Source organism: Eleutherodactylus coqui, chromosome 5 (assembly GCF_035609145.1).
Source record: "Eleutherodactylus coqui strain aEleCoq1 chromosome 5, aEleCoq1.hap1, whole genome shotgun sequence".
Classification (NCBI taxonomy): domain Eukaryota; kingdom Metazoa; phylum Chordata; class Amphibia; order Anura; family Eleutherodactylidae; genus Eleutherodactylus; species Eleutherodactylus coqui.
Window position 1 is genome coordinate 219,102,682 of NC_089841.1, and position 25,212 is coordinate 219,127,893.

General features: G+C 46.1%; 1 protein-coding gene across 2 annotated transcripts in view; it reads left to right on the forward strand.

The window, feature by feature from the left end:
* JAK2 (Janus kinase 2) overlaps positions 1-25,212 on the forward strand; it is a 126,758-nt gene that overhangs the window by 14,107 nt on the left and 87,439 nt on the right. For both annotated transcript variants that reach the window (XM_066604242.1, XM_066604243.1), the window contains exon 2: positions 17,239-17,474. In XM_066604242.1, coding sequence (XP_066460339.1) covers positions 17,261-17,474 — 214 coding nt within the window. In that variant the 5' untranslated portion in view covers positions 17,239-17,260. The remainder of the gene's footprint in view (positions 1-17,238; positions 17,475-25,212) is intronic.

The window sequence follows — 25,212 nt, forward strand, 5'->3', positions numbered from 1 at the left end:
GTTGATGCCCACTGATTTGAAGACTATCTTTGAATTGACGAAACACTAAATATGGTGAAATCTCTATTTCTAGAGCGATGTTACACCAGTGAACATGATGTGCCCGCTGTAAACATTTCAAAACCCAGGATTCTTATGTAATCCAATGGTAATCTGCAGTGCTGTGTTTGTTATCGGGGGAGTAACGGAGGCTTTGGGAGCCAGACTTGATGTCAGTCTTGAAAATAATATAAATGCTGCAGCGGAGTGCTGTTACTTGGTCACTTATCCCGTAAACCGTACAAAGCCTGAACCTCCGGGGATGTGTGAGCCTGAGAGCGGTTTTGGTCACAAAGGATCTTACTCAGGTTTGAATTTGCACTCCTTTTATTGCTTTATTCGGAAAAGTGAAACTTTAGGCTGAAGTTGCCTGCAGACTTTTTGTAGCGCACTTTTCAATTCTTTTTACTGTTATTCTACATCTGCAGTTTGGGGGAAGACTGTGAGTTTAATGCAGTTGAATGCACTGCGGAGAATTGCAGCTGTTACTCAATAGTTATGGAAAGTCGTGCTACAAGAGGTCTCCGTATAGTCCAAGCCTTAAGGAGGATATTGCAAACGCCGCTTCTGGATAATCTGGCTGTTTTTTCCCTCCCTGTTCAGTAATTTGCGCATCTGCTTTCGGATGATGTGGCTCACTGTGTCTTTTTAGTTTTCTTTGCAAGTCTGCTACATATTGTGTTGCATATAGAGATGAGCGAGCGTACTCCGAAAAGCACTACTCGCTCGAGTAATGTGCTTTATCCGAGTATCGCTGTGCTCGTCCCTGAAGATTCGGGTGCCGCTGCGGCTGACAGGTGAGTCGCAGGGGAGAGCGGGCGGGAGAGAAAGATCTTACCTCCGTTCCTCCCCGCTCTCCCCTGCAGCTCCTCGCTCCGTGCCGGCACCCGAATCTTCAGGGACGAGCACAGCGATACTCGGATAAAGCCAATTACTCGAGCGAGTAGTGCTTTTCCGAGTACGCTCGCTCATCTCTAGTTGCATTCTAACAGGGCTTTTGTATAACGTGGCTTGAGGTTCCTTCATATCTTTTTTTCAGGGTAACAAATAATGTAAAACGTAGCAGATTAGAGATGTAAAAATCATGAAGATTTATCAAGAATTGATGCAAGAGAGAAGAGTGCAGTTTTCATTTTGTAGCAGAGTGGTTGTTTGCTTGCGCTCTGACCAGTGAAGAAAAAGTGGGAGACCTAGTAGGGTGGTCCTCCTATACCTGCATGTGGAGGTGTGGGACTTGCTGTCACTGTTGGGAAGGGTAATGAGACTTGGGTGGATGGCGTCTGTCCCCCAGTCCTTTTGTTTTTCATTAAAAAAAAAAAACTAGATGCAGATTAGACCTATGGGGAGCAATATATTTTTTTGCTCTCTGGGTTCAGTTTGACTCTTTGACACTTTGTTTTTCTGAACGGAAAAAAATACATCTTGCAGCTTGATTGTTCCTGTCTTAAAAAAAAACAAAAACACGTAAAGCACCTTTTGCATTTTGGTTTTCGCGTTAAAGTCAATGACAGACTGAAGCAAGCGGTAGGGCTTCCCTCTGACTTCAGGGTTGAATGGAACGTTTTTTTTATCAGTCTAATGCAAAGCAAACCAATAGGTGACCTCAGAGAGACAGGGAGGAAGAGGGAAGCCCAGGGAAGAGGAGGCGGAGGGAGAAGCCCAGCCACCACCCACCAGCCAGGAGTGTGGATTGTGCTGGCTTGGAGGAAGAACTCTGGCGGACTTCCCAGAGTGAAACCTATGGAGTGTGTAATGACCTGCATATCCAATAATCAGCTACTCTACCCCAAAAAAGGTATTTGCACGCACGCATCAGTTCTGCTTCGGTCTGTAATCAGTCCAAATTCATCTAAAAAATGATCAGTTTTGAAAGGACTCCAAAGGCAGGTGTGACACCCCCCCTAAGATGCACTGTGACTTACACTGGCGAGTCTGTGCTGAAGCTCTTGGCAACAGTGAGGCCCCATTCTCGGGTTGAGGTGGGATGAAGGACTTTTTGTGACTACCGGTGAGGAGTAAATGGGGAACTTGTCTCTACCAGTAAAGAGGTATTCCGGGTTCAGCTAATGTTGTTCTGTGTATAATTGTGAAGATACACATTTTTTCCCAATGTATTAGGCTGGGTTCACGCGACCGTATGCGCAGAACCCTGTGTGAGTCACGCAGGGTTTTACCGCTGTGGAGCCGGCGGTGAGCCAGCCTTTCACATGTCTGACAGCGATATTGTACAGTACATGATGGCATATCTCCCACACTGTCGAGTGCAGTCTTCCTGTTTTTTTTTTTTAAAACCCAATGACACGTATATATATGCGCATGGGCGGTGATGATTACGCGCCCATAGAGAACAATGGTCTCTCTTGCATGTAATATGCGGCAAAATAGAGCATGCTGCGTTCTTTTTTGCTCTCCTGTATTATGCAATGTATGTAGTCGTGCAAATGTGAGCAAACCAGCGTAAGACAATTATTTAATTGTCTGTGAATTACAGCGTATCACACACGACCCGGTAAAGTAACACTCATGAGTCCAGCCTTACTTCGCTTTCAAGATCTGGGTATTGGTGTATCTTAACACCACCGGAAGCTAGGGGTTTGACAGGGGGAACGCCCCTCTCTCACACCCAGCTCCCGATAGGGTGAGGTGTACTATGTGCAATGCAACAGAGCAGCTGTGCGCAGCTTACCACCTGGCCTCGGCGCTGTGGCCTCCCAGCTGTCCTCCTGCTGTATGTGGCAGCAGCCAGTAACGGAGTGTGCGCCGTCCCTGTAGGCTCCCTGCTGTCCTCCTGCCAGGTCCTGCAGGCAAGCCAGCTGTGCAGCCAATCACGTTCAGGGGGCCTCACACCCCCCTCCCCCCTGTCAATCTTGACTCCAGCAGGACTTCCTGGTGGCATCAAGATATAATAATACCCAAGATCTATGCTTGCATTCATTCATCTGGGTTTGCAAATAGAAAACCCACAATGGAAAATGATGGCAGCAAAGTGGATGACACGTATCGCTGGCTTAGAATGCTTGTAGAGTGGAACGTATCTGCAGAATCTGGAGATGTAGTAAGGCACAAGGAAGAGGTCTATACTTTACAATACGTTAGGCTTGCTAGGTGATTTCCAGTGTTCATATAGTCGTCTCCTCGGAGTTGGAACACTCTTCTAACCACATGAATATTTGCAGAACAAAACGTGTTCTCCTCGTCTTCGCTTACTATCTGACATAACTTCAAGAAGAACTTTTGCCTCAAGTTCTGAAAGATCTGAATACAAAGACACTGTTTATATGCAAGTTATACATTGTTTCCCCAGTATTACAAGTAATGTTAACTGAATAGTAACACTTAGGCCATTCTCACAGCAGCGTTTTATTTTCCGTTTTGCTGATCTGTTTTGGAAACGGCAAACGGAACAAAAGCGTTTCCTTCTCCAGCCCCTATAAATGTATTGAAGCGGAAGGTCTTCAGTTTCGGAAACTGAATTTAGATGGATTCCTTTTTTTAAAAATTGTATTTAATGGGAGGAAGATGGCATTGGAAGACAATCCGTTTATCATGTCGCGGTGATGGCTGCTATTCGATGATTGTGACTCAGTGGTTAGCACTGTTACCTTGCAGTGCTGTCATACATTCGGTATTAGTGTATCTTGATGCCAAGATTGACAGGGGGGGTGACGCCCCCTGTAGCTGATTAGCTGCAGAGCTCCATAGGCTGCAGGTCCTGGTAGCCCACTAAAGCCATCCAGCAGCTGCAGTGAGTTCTGATATAAGGCTAACTTTTACACGTACCGCTCACCCTAACCCTCCATCCCAGCCACAAGTTGCCGGACGCTGCTTTGCCAATGCCTCACAGCTGACAGTCCCTCAACCCCCCTATCTCCTCAGCAGTGCCTACTCCCACGGCCAAAGCAGCCAGCAGCGCTGTGAGGGGCGTCCCCGCTGCTGTGCCCTGCTCCCGCTCACCCAGCACTGGCACAGTAGTCTTGAGCTGCCGCTCCCCCTGCGGCCACAGCATCTGGGAGAGCTTCTAGTCTTGTCGGCGTTGGTGTCCCCGGGTCCCACTCCTGCAGCACTTGGAAAAAAAGCAAGGCGCTTCTGGTCCCCCAGTGGCACGAGCAGGCGGCAGCTCTGTGACAGGTGTGGCTGCTGAAGTCAAGCACTCTACGCTTCCTGTACGGCTCCCCCTGCGGCCAAAGCAGGCGGGAGCACTGTCACTGCCCCCTCTGGGTCCCACGCCTCCTGCAGCATGGGTCCCGCTTCAGCTCTCCCTCAATTTTCCTAGCGTCCCCGACTCATACCTCCTTCCAGGACCTTTAGCTTCTTGAGCCAATCGGGAGATGGGGGTGTGAGAGGGGCGTTCCTCCTGTCAAACCACTAGCTTCCGGTGGCGTCAAGAAACGCTAATACCCATGTGTTCCACATACAACGTGCCTGCTCTGCACTGAGTAATGACATCATATGCATGCGCCATCCTTTGTGCAGTACAGACGTGCTGTAAAGCATCTCTCTAAATTCTCTTAACCCTTTCCAATCCACTGTCTGACGTCTGAAGACATTCTGATTGAAGGCTGTACAGCTCTGATGTCGGAAGACGTCCGACAGGGTATTCTTACTGTATATTATTGGCCGCTCTGTTGTCGGGGGCCTCTCCAGCATGTCCCTTACCGGAGTACTGGCTCTAGCCAGCAGACGGTGCCATTGTATAATGGCAGAAAGAGAAAGCCCCCTAGGAAACCCTGAATTCAAAATTGGATTGCAAAGGGTTAAGTGCTGTTAAATGCAGCTCAGGAAAGATGGCCGCCCCCAAAGTCATGTACAGATAAGAGTAAAAAATGCTGCGATTAAAAAAAAAAAAATAATATATATATATACACAAAAATATGTTTCTCTAACTGCTTTAAATGAGTAAAGAAAATGGTGATGGGGTCCCTTTAACCCCCATAGCTGGTAAATGGCGTTGGTGGGCCAACCCTATTAATTGTGGGAGAAATATACTTCTTGTATATAAATAAGCAGCCAGCGCAATCTAGCTTGAATGAATACATATTGACTTCCTGGCGCGTTCACCCTGCCCAGTGACAATGGTTCTCCCCCAAATTCTTTTTCATCTTTAGCCTGTTTAGCCTCTTTTTAAGTGTTTTTGTATCTTGCCAATTAAACCACAAAATAATGACTAGTTATTTAAACAGATTCCACGAAAAATGCTTAGACCTCAGATGCGACGGTAATTTATTTAGTGTGCCAGACTCGTCACGTCATCGTTTCTATGCAACGTAGCCTTCTTGCTTCATTGTCTCCAAAGACTTTGACCCACAAAAAGAACTTCGCAGTGGTTTTGTAAGATGAACATGGAACTGACCTTTGAAATAGTCCTAATATGAGGACCAGCCGGACCCTGATTCACTACTCTGCTTACATGAAATAAAAGCCATAAGCAAACGGGACAATATGACCCGGGTTCACGAACTAGATGTTTACGGAATAGTCTGACTCATTTTCTACGCATTTTTTACTTGGAACATCTATTTAATAACTTCAATCAAATATCTCCAGTTGATGCAACTGACATTGATCTGCTGCCTTCCTGACATGTCCGTTTTTGGCCGGTTTCACATCTGCATCGGAACCTCCGACTGAAGGTTCCGTCTCCGATGTGGCTCATAGAAAAGTGCTGCATGCATTGCTTTTTCTTCAATCCAAAAGCCCGACAGCTGGGCAGAAAGTGAGTAGACCCCTTATAGTCAATGGGTTCCCTTCAGAGATGTAAGGCTGAGTTCACACAGGGCAGATTTGCCGCAAAAATTCCGTCTGAAGTTTCGCTGCGGCGAATCCGCCTGCAGCCGCTAATCCCGGCATTCACCAGCCATGTGGACGAGATTTCTCAGAAATGTCGTCCGCATTGGATGGCGAATCTGTCGCGGCAAAGCTGGCGTTGCGGCGCGGATTCACCGGCCGCAGCGGAAAACTGTGCGACCAAGCTGCTTCAAAACCCGCGGCTAAGTGGCGCGGGTTTTGAAATGGCGCTTTCCTGGCAGAAATCTCGCGGATTTTCGCTGCAGTCAAACCTCGAGATTTCCGCCGGAATACTACCCAGCCTAAGCATTCGGCCGTGGGGATTCCCCATATCTGCTTCCTGAACAGAGCAGGAAAGCGGAATCCCCAGCGTAGATGTGAAAGCAGTGATTAGTAATTCTATGAAGAGCAAACATGGCGTGGTATTGTGTTGGCCCAAAAAACCTCGGTAATCTTAAATACTTTTGTATAAAAAAGACAAAAGTATTAAAGGGGTTGTCCCGAGGCAGCAAGTGGGTCTATACACTTCTGTATGGCCATATTAATGCACTTTGTAATGTACATTGTGCATTAATTATGAGCCATACAGAAGTTATAAAAAGTTTTATACTTACCTGCTCCGTTGCTAGCGTCCTCGTCTCCATGGTGCCGACTAATTTTCGCCCTCCGATGGCCAAATTAGCCGCGCTTGCGCAGTCCGGGTCTTCTCCTCTTCTCTATGGGGCTCCGTGTAGCTCCGTGTAGCTCCGCCCCGTCACGTGCCGATTCCAGCCAATCAGGAGGCTGGAATCGGCAATGGACCGCACAGAAGCCCTGCGGTCCATGAAGACAGAGGATCCCGGCGGCCATCTTCAGCAGGTGAGTATGAAGACGCCGGACCGCCGGGATTCAGGTAAGCGCTGTGCGGGTGGGTTTTTTAACCCCTGCATCGGGGTTGTCTCGCGCCGAACGGGGGGGGGGGGGGGGGTTTTAAAAAAAAAAAAAACCCGTTTCGGCGCGGGACATCTCCTTTAAGGAGACGTTGCCTTTTATTAGCCAACCAGACAAATTCTATATGCAAGCATCAGAGACCTTTGTAGTCCCACCAATTCGTTTGAACAAGCGAGTGACGTCCTAGTTACCGCCATCGTTCGGGCAGCCAGTTTATACCGGCCGAGAAATCGTTAAGGATTGTTCGGTCTTTCACATTCGCTGCATAAGTCAATGAGAGGGACTGAAGGAGCGCTGCTTAAAGGGAACGATAAGTGAACGAGCCAGCTATGGTTTTTATGCCTTTCATTAAAGGGGTTGTCCCACGCCGAAACGGGTTTGTTTTTTTTCAATAGCCCCCCCCCGTTCGGCGCGAGACAAACCCGATGCAGGGGTAAAAAAAAAAACCCGTCCAGTACTTACCCGAATCTCCGCGCTCCCGCGACTTCTTACTTACCTTAGTAAGATGGCCGCCGGGATCTTCACCCACGATGCACCGCGGGTCTTCTCCCATGGTGCACCGTGGGCTCTGTGCGCTCCATTGCCGATTCCAGCCTCCTGATTGGCTGGAATCGGCACACGTGATGGGGCGGAGCTACAAGGAGCAGCTCTCCGGCACGAGCGGCCCCATTCGGAAGGGAGAAGACCGGACTGTGCAAGCGCGTCTAATCGGGCGATTAGACGCTGAAATTAGACGGATCCATGGAGACGGGGACGCCAGCAACGGAGCAGGTAAGTGAATAACTTCTGTATGGCTCATAATTAATGCACAATGTACATTAAAAAGTGCATTAATATGGCCATACAGAAGTGTATAAACCCCACTTGCTTTCGCGGGACAACCCCTTTAAGTGAACACTTACCGTCCGGTCGTTGGCTCACGTTTAGACCAATTATCATTCGCTTTTGCTCATTTGAACTACAATGGTTCTGTCTTAAAGCACCTCTAGTCCTATAACTCTAGTTTATCATTACTTACATGCCGCGTCTTCCTCTCTTTTGTCATTCTGCTCGATTTTCTTCAATGTAAATTAATCAAACTGTCTATGTATTGTTGTGTAAGTGTTCCCTCCCTTATAATCTGACAACAGCCTGATGAAGGGGCATTAAGCTGCCTCGAGAGCTTGCATGTAGAGTTTGTCTGGTTAGCCAGTAAAGGTATCGCCTCCACAATACTGATCATTATTGTGTTCCCTATGGTTCTGGGGCCCTGTTTTCTTACAACACCGCATTGTGCAGTTATTTCTCCTGGGAATTTCTGAATAAATTGTAAGATACAAGTTCGTCCTCTCCTTGACCCGACGCATTTTGGACACTTTCTACATTGATTGGACAGTCCAGCATTTTGTGGGGCTGTGCAATGTTTTTCTGTAAATAGTTTTTATAGCTATTTACAGTATACCTATTTCTTAGAAATGGCTGCAGTCCAGCTCTTTAATGGAACAAAAATGAATACTAAGTTGTTTTGAGGGCATGTATTTGGCATTGGGAGCGAAGCATTAAAGGGGTATTCCCATTGCAAACTTTTATGGCATATCCTGTGAATAGGTGTAGGTCCCAAAGGTGGGAGCCACATCTCCCTCAAGAACTGAGCATGATCACTCCCCTGGTTGACTGTACATGGTGATTGTAGGTTATGGAAACAAGCTGGTTATTTCACACTGTGTCATAACTCCCATAGAAGTGAATGGGAGGCACTGAAACAGCACAGCCTGCCTGGATGGTTTTATACTCCCGTGTACCACGTACAGAGAGGATTGCCATCTCAGCCATAATTACCCGAGATGGGAGTACGCCATTAAGCCAGTAATTGTTCTGCTTCTGCATTTTACATATTGTACTGATTAATCTACTAGTAATTACCAACTGTGTTATTACACAAGTGCTATTTAATGCTGTTATTAGGGCTCATACAGGGACTGACTGTGCATATTCAATGCGGATTTTGACCATCTTGTGTTTTTTATTTGCAAGTGTGTTTTTACACCCACAAAAGATTCCCGAGAAGGTCCAATAGATTCTTTCCCTGCCCTGTGAATACACATGTATCATCCATATTTACTCTATCCCATTGAATTCAGTGGGCTATTTTGGTCTGTAATATGGACCATAATAGGACGCACTGCATTTTTTAAAATTTATTTATTTTTTATGCTCATAATTGTGTTTTGAAAATGCAGGTCTGTCTTACCAAATGCAAATCCAATGGGGTCTCAGCACTGCGTATTGCGCACATAAATGCGACCGTGTGAATAAGCCCCATTAGTGCTTATTGCCAGTTTACCCTAGCAATTGACAGGAAGATGCCAGCACTCTCATATTAGCACCCATGGGCTGGGTGCACACAGGGGGAGTTTGCTTCGGAAATTCAGTCTGGAATTTTGCTGTGGCAAATCCGCCTACGTCCGCTAATCCCCGGATTAGCCAGCCATGTGGACGAGATTTGACAAAAATCTCGTCCACACGGGATGGCCAATCCGTCGCAGAAATGCCTGCAGAAGCAGATGTTGCTGCGTGGATTCCCTGGCCGCAGCATGTCAATGGCAAAGTGCCGTGGGTTTCGAAGCAGCGGTTTTCTGGGGGAAATCTTGCGGTATTTTGCTGCGGCCAAACCGTGAGATTTCCGGCAGGATTCCGCCCTGTGGGAACCCAGCCTTATTGTGTATTTATTTTGTTGTTTTTTTTGTTTTTGAAAAAAATAACTAAATGTTTCCTTTTTGTTTAGATTGTGATGTCACAATGTGTTTTCAATTTTTGACACTTTTATCTTCTTTTTGAATCAAACTACTAACGACCACTTGTCTTAATGTATGTGTGTGAGTGCTTCTCATGCTCCGCCCCTGCTGATGTAATTGCTCCACCACCTGGGGATGCGATCGAAGGTCTGACAACATATATAAAACACAGAGACCGACAGAGGAACAACACAGTTAGGGCTCTTGGAAGGCGAGGATAAAAATAACACACTGAGAATACAACTAAGCCGGTATTATCTCAGACACAACGCAACAGTCCTGACAGAAGACACCAACCTACCGCTACCACAGAGACCCTGTGGGCTGAAAGATCTGTGGTGATGTCACTGCTGTGGGAGGAGCCAAGCTGTGTGTGTGGTGGGTGGGGTGCAGTAGAGCTGTGTGTGAGCATGTAGCAGAGCTGTGTGGTGCATTGCACCACCAGAATCAGTGGTACTATGATTTCCTACACAATTCTGCAGTCCTGACAGAACACACTGACCTACCACAGAGATCTGGTGGGCTGAAGGACCTGCGATGATGTCACTGCTGTAGGAGGAGCCAAGCTTTGTTTGTCTTTTGTGGTAATCAAACTACTGTGTGTGTGATGTGCCACCAGAAAAACTGGGACTATAATGTCCTAATAATTAGTAGTAAACCAATAATGTCTCTCTCACCTCTGTATTAGGGCTTTCTGTCTGTTCTGCTTTCGCTTGTTCCATTACGTAAGGAAACGTAATGTTACAGGAGCAAACTGAAAGCTTTCAGGTTTTTTGAAAACCCATTGAAATCAATGGGTGGGAAAAACAACAAAGATTTATATTGCAGTTTTAACCTTTTAGATACCAATGTTCCCAAATGGGATCATTACTTTTCAATTTTTTTTAATTTAATGACCTACATTTTACCACTGCTGTTAAAAAAAAAAAAAGATAAATTCAGCCACTTGTTGTGTTCCAAAAATCGTCCTATAAAAGGTTAATTTTAGTTTTTCCAAAAACAGAATACAAAGTCGGTCCTAACGCAGTTGTGAACAAGCCCTGACGTGTATCTATACGTGTTGCTGCTTTTTTTTTTTTTTTTCTCATCCTGCTAACAAAAAAAAAATCCTAGGTCACTACCCTCACTTTTAACAAGTTCAATTATGTAATTGTCTGCTGCTTTGTTTACCTTTGTCTGTGCATGTTGCTGTCCAAGTGTGCCTAAGGTTGAGATAAAGGTCACAGGATGTGTGTTTTTACTCAGTTAAAGGGGTTGTCTGCAATATTTTCTGTCTTGGGAAACCTGTGGTTTTTTTTGTTTTTTGGGGGGATGGGGGGGGGGGGCTTAAAGCTTGTGCTCTCCTCTCCTGGGTCCCTTTATCTCATGCAAAGCTACCCTGTCATTTGCTATAAATGCAAGGTATTTTGTTGACATTTTGGCCAAAATATGGAAGCTAGCGGGCGACGTCACGGCTCCCGGCAATACCGCTGGTCCGTACACTAACCAGGAGTCCAGCGACATAACCAAACAAAACCACAAGACACAAACCTTTCTTGCAGACACCACACATAGAACCTGCTCACATAACACAGAGAGAGAATGCGAACAGAGAAAGCTGAACATACCCACACCTGGGAAGACAGCTTTATGTTTTACTGACCTGGAGTGATTGGCTGACTGGAGACACACACGTCTAGCCAGCAAGAAGGTTTCATTACATATACAGAAGGGGGGTTCTTTACTGTAAGAGCAGTGAAATTATTGATCTCTCTGCCTGAGGACGTGGTGATGACAAAATCGATAGAGAGGGGCTAGACCTCTTTTTAGAGCGCTATGATATTACAGGATCTAGACATTAAATTGTCAGAATGGGTTGTTGATGGGGGGGGGGGGGGTATCTTTCGACTGCTGGACCTGGAGTCGGGAAGGAAACTTCGATCCAGGGATTATTCTGACTGCCATTATGGAGTTGGGAGGGATTCCCCCCCCCCCCCCCAGGGTGGGGTAAATCGTTTTCTGTCTCATTGGGATTTTTCTTTTTGCCTTCCTCTGGATCAATGTGGGGGGGCGGAAACAGGCTGAACTGAATGGACATTTGTCTTTTTCTCAGCCTAGCATACTATGTTACTATGTCTCCTATTATATGCCACGATCAATGTTGATCATGGAATGTATGACGTTAGCAGAGGGATCGAGGAGCTCCCTCTGTGAGGTCATCAAAATGAAATCGTGGAAGGCCCTAATAGGTTGCCATTGCAAATGGAAGCCTAGCAGTGACCACCAGGTCTGCCTAAGCTCGGATGGTGAAAGAATAGGCAGTATACTGCAGCATAGAAGTATATAACTTCTGCATAGTGGGACCAAGGGTGATTAGAGAGAATATGTAATTCGTCTTGGGTTGGTCACTTTCCTCTCTCAACATTGTAAAGGTACCTTTTACATGGGCCGATAGTCGGCCAAATAATTGCTCAAATGAGTGATTCTTGGCTAATTGCCGGCCTGTGTGGACACAGCCCCCAAGAGGACACTGAGGGAGAAGTCGCTCAGTTGTCGCTAGTCATTTTGCATCAGTGAGCAGAAAAGGAACGACTGCTGAACGGCTTGTTCAGTGTAAATAGGAGTCGCTCAATCTACGAGCACCTCCTGTCTACCATTAATGGAAGCAAGCGGTGGGGAAGGATCTAGGGCCCGCTCCGCCTTCAGTCACTTGAGTCCCTTTCGCTCTTGGGTAAGGCACAGGAGCAGTAGTCGCTGGTGCGGTTGTCGGGCACTTCTGCGCCTGGCGGTTGTACCGTCTACAAAGACTTGATGTTTTCTTACTGGGAAAGAAATATTATTGCTTTATTTTAAGATTTTTTTTATTTAAATGACCGTCTGTGCAGGTTAATGTTTTTCTGCTTTTATTACCTTGGAATTATTATATGGCTGCTCTCCAGCTAACACATAACAAACGTTGCTATAGTAAAAGCCAAATTAACTACTGATATGGAGACTGGCTCTTTTTTTATTCATTACCGAAGGAAACGAGGACCTTTTAGAGTAGAGCGCTCTTAAACAGACCAATGATGTGGTGTAAACATTGGTTTGCCTAATCATCGGCCCCTATGAATATGCCCACGATCAGACAGAAATGTTTTTGGTTTTTTTTGGCTAACCAGATCTTTTATGTGAGCAGATAAATGTTAGCTCGTTGGCAGCATATCCTTCTGTCTATACAAACTGTATGAGGAGGAATGATTGTAGGTTCATCCCTATCCCAGCGATCATCTGCTTACATGTAAAAGTCAGTAATGAGTGCCGATCAGCATGTTGTAATGGCGATTGGGCAGGGTATCTGTAAAATCACGTGAAGACCAGCTAGAACTGTACTGCACAGCTGCACAGCGGATCTGGAGGAGAGTATGGGGGCTTTGGGGAGGGAGGCGCCATGATGGACTCTGCTGCTGTATTCCACTTTGCGGAGCCCGTCACGGCCGTGGGCATGAGCCCTAAGATTTATTTTATTTCATTCTTTTTAAAAACTGCCTAACTGTATTTATGAAGCATGCATGCTCGCAGCGCCGGCATTGCTGTTTTTCTTTTAATTATTATTATATTATAATATACTAGCGTACCCGTCGCGCGTTGCTGCGAAGACAGACATACATACATACATTCGTTTTTATATATCTAGATGACGGCAGCAGCGACCAATGAGATTTTGTAGGCCGCTGCTTCCCCCTTGCGGGCTGAATAAAATAGCCGTTGTGTGGAACATCCAATTTATCCGGCTGCTGTGGCTTCTTGGGAAGATATCCTAGTACTTGTTTACCCACTTCCAACTCCAATGGAGACTGACTGTAAATGGCTGGCGTGCTCTAGTATTTATGGTTTCAAGCTGTACGTGTCATTGCATACAGTCTATCTATCTATCTATCTATCTATCTATCTATCTATCTATCTATCTATCAGGGTTATTGCATACAGTCTATCTATCTATCTATCTATGACATCAGGAAATGAGAGAATTAGATTCCGTACGTAAAATTTGAACGCTAATTCTTTGGCGCTTTGAATTGAATAATCGAGTTGGGACCCATTAACTTTTCCTATTTATGACATAATCAATGCTCGTGCCAAATTTTAAGTTTCTATGACATTGGGAAGTGAGAGAATTAAGTTGGGATGAGACATAAGGCCTTGCCCATAAGCATTCCCCAACCTCCAAGAACTGAACCTACCTACCTGAATGAGATTTTGTAGGCCGCTGCTTCCCCCTTGCGGGCTGAATAAAATAGCCGTTGGGTGGAACATACAATTTATCCGGCTGCTGTGGCTTCTTAGGAAGATATCCTAGTACTTGTTTACCCACTTCCAACTCCAATGGTAATTGGCTGGCGTGCTCTAGTGGTTCCAAGCTGTACGTGTCATAATACAGCCTTAATGACATCACAATGCAGCTTTATAGAACATGTTGGGGCATGTTCAAGGGCGTCCGATGTTGATGACATCAGTGATGACATCACAATAGCAGGTGGCTTACTTACTCGATCTACGTGGGGGGGGGGCGTAACTTTCGACGACGCTCGCGCGCCATTTATCGTAGGATATTTGTACTATGCCTATAATCTTCCCAGGAGTGTACTTAACAACTTCCCAAAGTTTCATGGCGATCGGATGAATGGTGTAGTAGCGCATAAAGGACAAACAGACACGCACGCACGCACGCAGACAGACATACATTCAATTTTATATATATAGATATAATAATTCCCTCATTAGTCGGGAGGAGTAACATCACTCCTTAAAGGGGTTGTCCCGCGGCAGCAAGTGGGTCTATACACTTCTGTATGGCCATAATAATGCACTTTGTAATGTACATTGTGCATTAATTATGAGCCATACAGAAGTTATAAAAAGTTTTTCACTTACCTGTTCCGCTGCTGGCGTCCTCGTCTCCATGGTTGCCGTCTAATTTTCGCCGTCTACAACGGTCGAATGGCCAAATTAGACGCGCTTGCGCAGTCCGGGTCTTCTGCTTTTCTGAATGGGGCTCCGTGTAGCTCCGCCCCGTCACGTGCCGATTCCAGCCAATCAGGAGGCTGGAATCGGCAATGGACCGCACAGAAGAGCTGCGGTCCACGGAGGAAGAAGATCCCGGCGGCCATCTTCACCGGTAAGTATAGAAGTCACCGGAGCGCGGGGATTCAGGTAAGCGCTGAGCGGTTTTTTTTTTTAAGTCCCTGCATCGGGGTTGTCTCGCGCCGAACGGGGGGGGGGGGGGGGGGGGGTTGAAAAAAAACCAAAAAACGTTTCGGCGCGGGACAACCCCTTTAAGGAGACACCTAGAAGGTGAGTGAGAAGACTTATAAGGCCATTCATGCTCCTCTGGCTAAATATATGGAGGTGAAACTACAGATAATGATTGCTAAATTAAAAATGAAAGAAAACAGAAGAAACACAAGAAGGTATAAGCCCAATGTATGGGAAAAGGACAGACACGTCCTGTCGAAGCAGATGGACTTGCCCAGTGCATATGCTGAAAGTAATACAAAAACAATAGGGCTTATTTTCAAAACGACCTCACAGTAAAGGCCCCTTTACATGACTGAACGATTATCCTTTAAAGGAGCGGAAATGAATGATAAGCGTTCAGTTTAAATGCAGAATTAACGAGCCAAGACTGAATGACTGATGATAAATCTCTCACTTTTTGTACATGGTTCGTTTTATGCAGGTGTAATAATCATTATTGGCTCGTTAATCGGTCAGTTTATATCAGTCACTTATTCAGCAAATGTCAATGAATGATTTCTGGTTTGAATGTGCCAACGATGTATCTGTCTGTATAAACAGGCTGCCCGAATACTGGCGGCATTCACCTGTTCAGATGATACATCGTTTAGTGAAAGCGGACCCCAAGACTGTCCTGGTTACCTGTAGAAACCAATCGCAGCTCGTGTGTCAGTTTGAGAAATGAAAGCTGAGCTGTTATTGGTTCTATGGGCATTAGAGTTGAGCGAACGTACTCTGCGGAGCTTGATGCTCGTTCGAGTATTAGCATACTCGATGGTGCTCGCTACTCGAACGAGCATCACGCTGTGTTCGACCCCGCCCCAGTTTTTGGCTCTTCCCCGCTGTGACGTGCCTGTTTTGGCCCCTCCCCGCCGCAGCGCGCGCGTCAACGGCAAATTTTTAGAGAGAGCGAGAGACCGAGACCCACTTTGCTTGCTAATCCTGGGACATCCTCATTGGGTATTGCATGCACATATGCGCACTCCCTTTTACTTCTATGCAGACCTTTGATGCACAAATATGCAGAAAAGTAGAGTTTTTTTTGTTTTTTTTCTTCTCAACCAAAATACAGAAATGTGAATGAGCCAATAGAAATCAATGGGCTCTATTATGTCTATTGCATGTGCAAATACGTCCATGTGAACCCAGCTCTATTAGACCGTTTTGATAAATAGAGCTCACACATTTCAAACTTTTTCTCCCCCCCCATAAGTCATACACCTAAGTCCGGCCTCACACAGCCGTAATTCAATGCGTACCACGCAGCAAGTATGCATTGACATAGTGTACTTGCAGACAACTAATCGCCATTCACTATCTTGGCATGTCTGTGTGCCGAATATGCACCCAGGTAGAACATGCTGTGACATTTCTTGAGCACCCATTTGACACAATATGTGTGAGAGGCAACATCAGAGACTGTGGCAGTGGGGTGCAGCGTATTACGTGTGAAAAGTACCCTGTTGCCCCACGCTGGTGTGAACCTAGCCTAACTACCATATTTCCCCGAAAATAAGACACTGTCTTATTTAAAATTTTGCCCCAAAAGAGGCACAGTGCCAAATTTTCAGGGGTGTCTTATGTTTACCAAGCAGGCGGCGTCCCGTTCCCTCACGCTGGTCTCTGATAGAGCTCTGATTGGCTGAGCCAGTGGCGCTCCTGATCCAATCACAGCACTCACTTGCTGGAGGCGGGCTACTCAAAGCCCCATTACCATGAAGGGACACGGCTGCCTGCCGCAGCGCCGGGCACTAGCGCAAGGGACCTGCATATCGCCAGCTAGGTGAGTATTGTTGTTGTTTTTTTTTTTTAAATCCAGTGTAGCTTGGGCTTATTATCGGGGTAGGTCTTATTTTCAGGGAAACATGGTAGTATTTGTATATCCTCACTCAAGCACAAATCGCATTGCAGTATTACGTCTGATGGACGTCTATGCATGATATTGCATGTGTACAGTTTTGGATACAATGTTGCATTGTAATACATTGCAAGTGATATTTTGCTACGGAGTCCTGAGAGAGAACCTTATGTTCTTTCTGCGCTTTAATCCTATGAGCTCCGCATTATAAACATATTCTAGCCTTACTTTATGATGGTAATTTGCAAACGGAATAGATATTATTGCATGCATGTGTTTATTGCTGTAGTTTTCCATGCGCTACTGAGCAAATACAAGTATTTTTCCATGTGTTAGAAATCCTCTATGTAGAAGCTGATTGCCAAGCTATGAATGTCGTCTTGCCTCATAGTGGTTCCTGGTTGGCAGCGGTCTCTATACTGATGTGTGCTGCTTGCTTTGGCCTCTGCATACTCCTAATGCTAGGGCCAATTTACATGGTGATGTTAATAACGGGGTGCGTAGCGAGGGGCCGCACACGAGTGGTGAGGCTGTAGTACGTTCCCAGTATAGACTCGCATCCAAGCATTCCTGATGTTCTTCTGCTTTCCCTTCTAGGTGACATTTGTGGAGTGATGTAATGGCTTGCCTCACAATGACTGAAATGAGTATAACTACAGTTCCTGCTGTTGAACCAAGTGGAGACACCCAACTGAGTGCCCCAAAACCCAGTGAGCCAGGATTTCACGTTTTCCTGTACCATGCTGTGGTCAATGCTGATAGAGATTACCTTGCATTACCCCCGGGAGAGTATACTGCAGAAGGGATATGCATCACCGCCGCTAGAGCTTGTGGTAAGTGCATTTATTGTTCTCTTGTGTGGCTGGTTGAGGATTTCATATTTATGCACATACTGCATGCATTAACCCTTTCCAATCCAAATTGTAACCTGGTTTTCTTAGGGAACTTACTCTTTTTTTTGCCGTTATACAACTGCGCTTCTCTGCTGGCTAAAGCCAGTACTGCATGAGGTGACGCGTTGGATAGGCTCCGACAGCAGAGAGGCTGGCAATACACAGTAAGAGAACCCCGACGGACGTCTTTCAACATCGGAGCTGTACAGCCTTAAATCATATTGTCTTCAGACGTCAGACAGTGGATTGGAAAGGGTTAAGAGTAAGGCCGGGCTAGAGATGCAGGATCCGACTCTGGGCCGCCGGCCCCGGGGGGCTCATCCCCTCCAATAAAGAACACTAATCCAAATCTAACAGAAGGGACAGTTCAAACTCTACAACAATTATCCGAACAGCTACTGACAGCAATCCAAACATCCACGACTACTCTTACCAGTAAAATCGATGAAGTTAAAATGGATGTCAGTCTTCTTAGACAAGACCTTCAAAATCTGAGAGAAAGAGTCACAGCGACGGAAGATAGAATTTCTACGCTAGACGACACTGTTCCCCCAATGTCAGCCGCAATAAGAGATCTTACGCAGAAGGCCGACTACTGGAGACAGAAAGCGGACGACCTCGAAAATCGTTCACGACGCAGTAATTTGCGTATAGTCGGCCTGCCAGAAAGAACCGAGGGACAGAGACCAGAAGAATTCTTAGAGAAGTGGCTCCGTGAGCTTCTCCCCAATGCAGAACTATCGCAGGTCTTTGTCATCGAACGGGCTCATCGAGTGCCAATGAAGCCACCCATACCCGGCGCCCCACCCAGACCGCTACTGGCAAAGCTACTTAACTCCCGTGACAGAGATAATATCCTGCAAGCTGCCAGAAAAGGCGGACCCCTGCGCCACGATAACGCTACGGTCTCCATCTTCCCGGACTTCTCGGCGGACCTCCAGAAGCAAAGAGCCTCGTTCTTCAATATTAAAAGGCAACTTAGAGATCTGCAGCTCCCGTATTCTATGATGTACCCAGCGCGACTACGAGTGATAGACGGAGATCGCACCCGTTTCTTCTCCTCACCATCTGAAGCAGGGGAATGGTTGAACACCAGACGACGGCCAGAGAGACTGTAATGTATACCAAAACCTAACCATTACTTCTGTCCTCCTGTAGGTGACGGGACTTTCATATTATATGTAAGAGGCCCATCAGGGCCGCCTAGTTGTGATGTGGGTTGCTGATCTGGGGGGGGAATCACTCCCCCCTCCGGGTCACCCCTGACAATAACCGCCCTGTGCTCGCCTTTCCCCATCCCCCCCCCCCCTCCGCCTCCCCCAGAACTCCTTATTCCCTCCCATCTTCTTGGAAGGGAGTCCACCTAATAAATGCACAATATGACATGGTCGGTTCACATCATTGTATTAACAACCAAAACCACAAGTATAGCAACGATGGAGCTATGCTAAGTTGGTTACCCCGAGTTAAAGTTAGCCACGAATACTAACGCAACGATAGTCAGTATTCAAAGCCTGTTCAGTTGTAAACGGTTTTAAGAGTTATAATTTGGTAGTACGCTGCCATGATGTTTTTAGAGTGTATGCATCAGATATTCAATGTTTTCTCTATAAATGTATTGAAGTGCGATTGCATGGCGGGTAGGGGGGACGTGGTGGGGCGTGGTGGGGGGTCTCCTGGCGGACTGAGTAGCATAAATAATTTCATCCGGGCTCAATTAAAACACCTTTGCCAATGGCTGAGATGATTTTTGTATCCTGGAACGTCAGAGGCATGGGATCTCCCAGGAAGCGAGTCATAATAAACTCCTTAATACGCTCCTGGCGACCGCATGTGTTATGCCTCCAGGAGACCCACCTCACGCCTGAAACTTCTAAATGCCTGCTAAAGCCATGGGTTCAGTGGTCGGCACACTCATACCATACATCGTACTCTAGGGGGGTGTCCCTACTGATAGAAAGGTCCATCAGATGGGAGGTAGAACAATTAAAAAGAGACCCAGAGGGTAGATATATTTTCGTAAGAGCCAAAATAAACAATGAACCATATGTACTCCTATGCTACTATAATCCACCAACAACGTCAACAGCCCTGCTGGCAGAAGGCATACAATTTGCCTCATTTACACCAGATGTAACAACTATCTGTATGGGGGACATGAATATGGTCATGGACCCACACCAGGACAGATTTGGGGGGGGTGCTCGGGGGGCGGGAGACGGGGGACCGACTCGCCTGGCTTCTATGATCTCAGTGGCTGGATGGCTGGACTTATGGCGAACATTTCACCCTCACCAACAGGAATTTTCTTGCCATGCAGCCCATAACCATGCACTGAGCCGCATAGACTATATATTTGGATCCCCCTCGCTGTTCACAAAAATAGAATCTATAGAATTCCTCCCAAGAGGGGTCTCAGACCACTCACCAATCTGTATGGTCCTCAAAAAACCAGGTCCCCCCGCAATTAGGAAGCAACGGATACACCCGTTCTGGCTTTCACTGCTTGGCCCAAACGATCGAATTCTAGGCCAAATTCAAATATATTACGAGGCACATGAAGAAAGCCGGGACAGGATGCTAGTGTGGGAAGCCTTCAAGCCATACCTTAGAGGATGCTTTACATCCTCAATCTCTTACATAAAAAAAAACGCAGCTAGAGAAGAAGAACAGTTAGCGCAGCAATGCCAACAATTAGAGAGAGAATTCATAGCTCAACCCTCAAATGAAAAAAGAGATAAATGGCTACAAGTAGGTAGAGAGTATCTGACACACTTGAAAGAAAAGGCTCAGAGGAGACTATTCTTCACCCGTCAGTCCTTTTTTGAGCTAGGTAATCAGTCCAGTAAACTGTTAGCATATATGGCCCGGCAAGAAAATACCTCCCCCCCAATATTGAGAATCAAATCGACCGAGGGTGCGGTGCTCACAGACCCCCAAGATATACTAGAGAGATTTCAACAATTCTACCAAGACCTATACAAGTCCCAGATTAACTATACCTTAGCAGAGCTAGAGAACTATCTAACTAACATAACATTCCCAGTATTACAAGAAACACATAGATCCCTACTAGATGGCCCTATCACAATAGAAGAAATACAGGAGGCAATGGAGGGCATGGCAAAAAATAAGACCCCGGGTATAGATGGCATACCAGTAGAAGTCTATCTCCAGTACAGAGAGGAAATAACACCACAACTACTTTCACTATATGAGGATATATTTGAGAAAAGACGCCTTCCAGAGTCGATGTTGGAGGCTAATATAGTCCTTATACTAAAGCCTGAAAAGAACCCGGAGGAGTGTGGGTCGTATAGACCTATCTCCCTCCTAAATACAGACTACAAAATCCTCGCCAAGGTGCTAGCCTGCAGGCTAAATCAAGCAATCAAGGATATCATACATCCGGACCAATCCGGATTTATTCCCGGAATGTCCACATCCGATAACATCCGAAGGACCCAGGTAATTACGCAGGTGGGGCGGAGGTGGAGGGAAGGCTGGGCACTGGCCTCATTGGATGCCGCTAAGGCATTTGACTCAGTGGAGTGGCCGTACCTGATGGAGGTTCTGCGGAAATTTGGGTTCGGGGAGCCGTTCATCAGGTGGGTCTCCATCCTATATACAGCCCCGACGGCAAGAGTAATGGCGAACGGCCTGGTCTCCGCCTCTTTCCCGCTTCACAGGGGAACCAGACAGGGCTGCCCACTTTCTCCCCTCCTATTCGCGATTGCTATAGAACCCCTAGCACTTAAAATTCGACAACACGCACTATATAAGGGGACCCAAATTGGTCCTAGAGAGGACAAGATAGGACTGTATGCGGACGATATAATACTCTATATGTCAGAACCCCAGAACACTTTGCCCTTAGCCGTTTCCCAGGTGGACAAATTCGGGAATTTTTCAGGCCTGCGTATTAACTGGCAGAAGTCTACGTTTATGCCACTGAGAGAGGAGGAATGGAAGGTGGGGGAGGTATACCACAACCTGCAAATCGTCCCCCAATTTAAATATCTGGGAGTCTACATCACCAGGGACCATACTCAAAGTTTTAATTTAAACATCGCACCTCTATTAGCGACCCTGCAATTAAAACTAAAAGCCTGGAGTTCCCTGCCACTATCTGTGGCAGGAAGAATAAATCTTATTAAAATGATAATTCTCCCCAAATTCCTGTACCGACTAGAGCACGCAGAAACAACTGTAGCACAAAAATTCTTTAAAACAACTAATTCATTAATAACATCATTCGTATGGGGAAAGGCCAGAGCCAAACTCCGTATGGAAACTCTACAAAAGCCTAAAGAGCTGGCGGGGATGGCGTTGCCGGACTTTAAAATATATTACCTGGCAGGGCAAGTCAGATATATACGTCACTGGCTGTCGGGCGCTCCTCTCCCAAACTCCGAGCACCACCTGATGTACTTCCTTTCGGAGGCATCCCTCTGGATAGTCCTGGAAAAACCGGGGCTGTTGACGAAACCAATGCTGCCCATTCACAGACTCGCAGTAAGTGTCTGGAAGGCATGTAGGAAACTGGCGGGACAGGAGGACACCCCACTGGAAACCCCCTTATGGAATAACAGAGCGCTGCCGCATCTATTGAATCTCCCAGACAGACAATTCTGGCTAAATCTGGGAGTCACCGCACTGGAACACCTATACATAGACGGGACACTAGTCTCCTTCGAACAATTGCAGCAAATGTACGGGGTACCTAGAACAGGATTTTTTAGATACCTGCAACTCAGACACGCATTAACAGCGCAGTTCCCGGAACCCAGGGGACCCTTCTCCACGTACCCATTAATAGGTATACTGCGCACACAGGGCCCCAGGGGCCTAATCTCCAAGTTATATACCCACCTGTTATACTCTAAGATCCCCAACACGCGAATGGTGGTGCTGGAAAAATGGAGGGAGCTGATCCCAACACTGACCGATGAAGACTGGGAGACCGCAATGGCCACCTACACCAGGGTCTCACCAGCCGCGAATAATAAACTGACCCAGTTATATATCTTACACCAATGTTATCTAACGCCAACTAGACTGCATAAAATGAACAGATCAGTAACCAACCAGTGCCACAGATGCCACGTAGCAAGCGCAAATTTTAATCATCTAATATGGGGGTGCCCGATAGTATACACATATTGGGAAGAGGTCACAGAATTCCTGACCCAACTGATGGGATTGCCAGTACCACTGGATCCAGTAATGTGCTTACTGGGGATTATAAACGAGGAACAATGGCAACATTATGATAAAATATTCCTCACTAAAGTATTATTCTATGCCCGCAAAGTTATAGCGCTAAGATGGATGGACAGACGCCCTCCGACAATTGCAAAATGGCAGAGTATTATCAATACCATCCTACCATACGAGAAAATAGTCTACAAAAACAGGAAATACCCTGAAAAGTTTGATAAGGTGTGGGGGATTTGGTGCGGGACAACAAGTACAAACTTCACGCAAGAAATGTTCCAAAATTTATTAAGACAGAACACATCCAGGCTTGGCAGGTAAAACGAGCAAAAAAGCTATGAATAGTACAGATGTACATGCCGAGATATATTGAATAAACATAGAGAAAATGTAATGCACTTGTGTACTGAATGCCGTTAACAGAGAATTTCTGATGTATGTAAGGTTTAACCATTTGTTAGTGTATGTAAATACACACGGTTTGAGAAATTGTTTATCCATGTAATGTATAATACATACTGTTCAATAAAACGAGTTAAAAAAAAAAAGAGTAAGGCCGGGCTCACATGAACCGGTCGGATTCTGCATACGGGAGGCCTTCAGCCGATTCTGGTTGTGAGCCAGGCCAGTGACCCTATGTTCTGCAAGTACCCGTGTTGCCGAGGTTTGCAGGTGGTCATGCACAGTACAGAGTTTTATTTTTTTGGGCGCTAACGCGGGTACCTGCGGCCCATACCCAACGGCATGTTAGATGCTTCCATTGATTTCAATTCTGTGGCAAAATGGAGCGTACTGCGATTTTAAATAATTTTTTAATTTTTTTTTTTTCCGCCGCTCATGGAATACACAATGGGAAAAAACTAAAGTACATACACTTCAATGCGTGTGATTCCACAACTGATGATCGTACTAGAAATTGGCTTAAAACTACCTGATGTGACCAGTGGAACGATGCACCCCATTTTTTTGCTCATGTCCCCCGAATGAAAACTCTGATACTGATGTGAACGAACCCCAAGTTCATCACGTAGTAGTAGGGGTGTGTGTGTGTGTATGTATGTATGTATGTATGTGTGTGTAATATATATATATATATATAAAATTTAGTTTTTTTTAAAATACGGTATCTTGCACTACCTCACCTATTAGGCTGTACTCGCACAAGTGTATGTTGCAGCGTGCCAGTATTACATGCAAAAAACCTGTGTGTGTGTGTGTGTGTGTGTGTGTGTGTGTGTGTGTGTGTGTGTGTGTGTGTGTAAGCTAAAAGCACATTTTTCCATGACAGCCCCCCTCACCTGATTTGCCTGTCCCTCTGTGTATTGTAGCCACTTCCCTGCAGTGCAGCCCCCCTGTCGGATGCTTATCAGGCACCATCTTGATGGTGAGATTTTCTTCTTTCACTATTAAAAGTCATCCCATAATGCACTGGCACAGCATTAGCAGGAAGCTATACCATTTCTGCCTGCTGGTGAAACATTTTAATTATCATTTCCTTCTTTATTCATCTAAATAGGTGTACACAGTCAGGAGGATAAGCTGAGATCTCCTCTATTATAACTGTGTGACAGGAGCTGTGTGATCATCGGTAACTGTGAGAGGAGTGTCTGTATTCCTCTCTAGGATGTTTGTCTTTAAAATTCATGCAAAAGCCTTACACAGATTGAGTAATTGACTTGAAACTCAAGCAGATCTGAGCTGGTGAGAACTGAGATCACATGACCATCTAAAGAGACAGAAAGGAATAACTCGGTAGCAGTAGCTGACTTGTGTATATACTGGGGGCTTGTTATATGGTCAATGAAAAGAGAAATCAAAGGAGTGGCCCCTTGACTTAGTGACTATCTACATACCGGGTACAGCGCCTTTATGTCCCAGCTGGCTAGTGTTATGGGAGAATTCACTAATGGCTGCTGTTGAGGGTACTGCTATGAGCACTGTAGGGGGCGCACACCACAATTTGTACCACGGAACACTCTGCTGTGACTGGAAGGGAAGTAGGCACATGTGGCTAGTGGAGGAGATTATGGCTCTGCACATTTTGGTTGGGGCACTGCTGTGACTATTTTGTATTTTGCTCAGGAGTAAGGATGACATTGCTGTGATTTATGCCGGCTGCACACGAACGGGTCAGATTCCGCATGCGGGAGCTCACAGCGGAATCCGACCTTGATTGCGACCTGTGACCCTGCGTACCGGTATTGCAGATGGCCGCCGCAGCTCGCCCGTTGGTCATGCACAGTACCGCTTTTTAAAAAATCTGTGTTTTTTCCGCGCCATCACTATTCGATAACGCTGGTACCTATAAACTATTTGCAATGCCTATTGCAGATGGGCCGCGGGTCGGACGGCTTCCATTGACCTCAATGGAAGCCGTCCATGCGGACACCGCACAAAAACAGAACATGCGTTTTTTCTGTTTGTTTTTTCCCACTTTGCGAGCGTGTAGGAAAGAGCTATT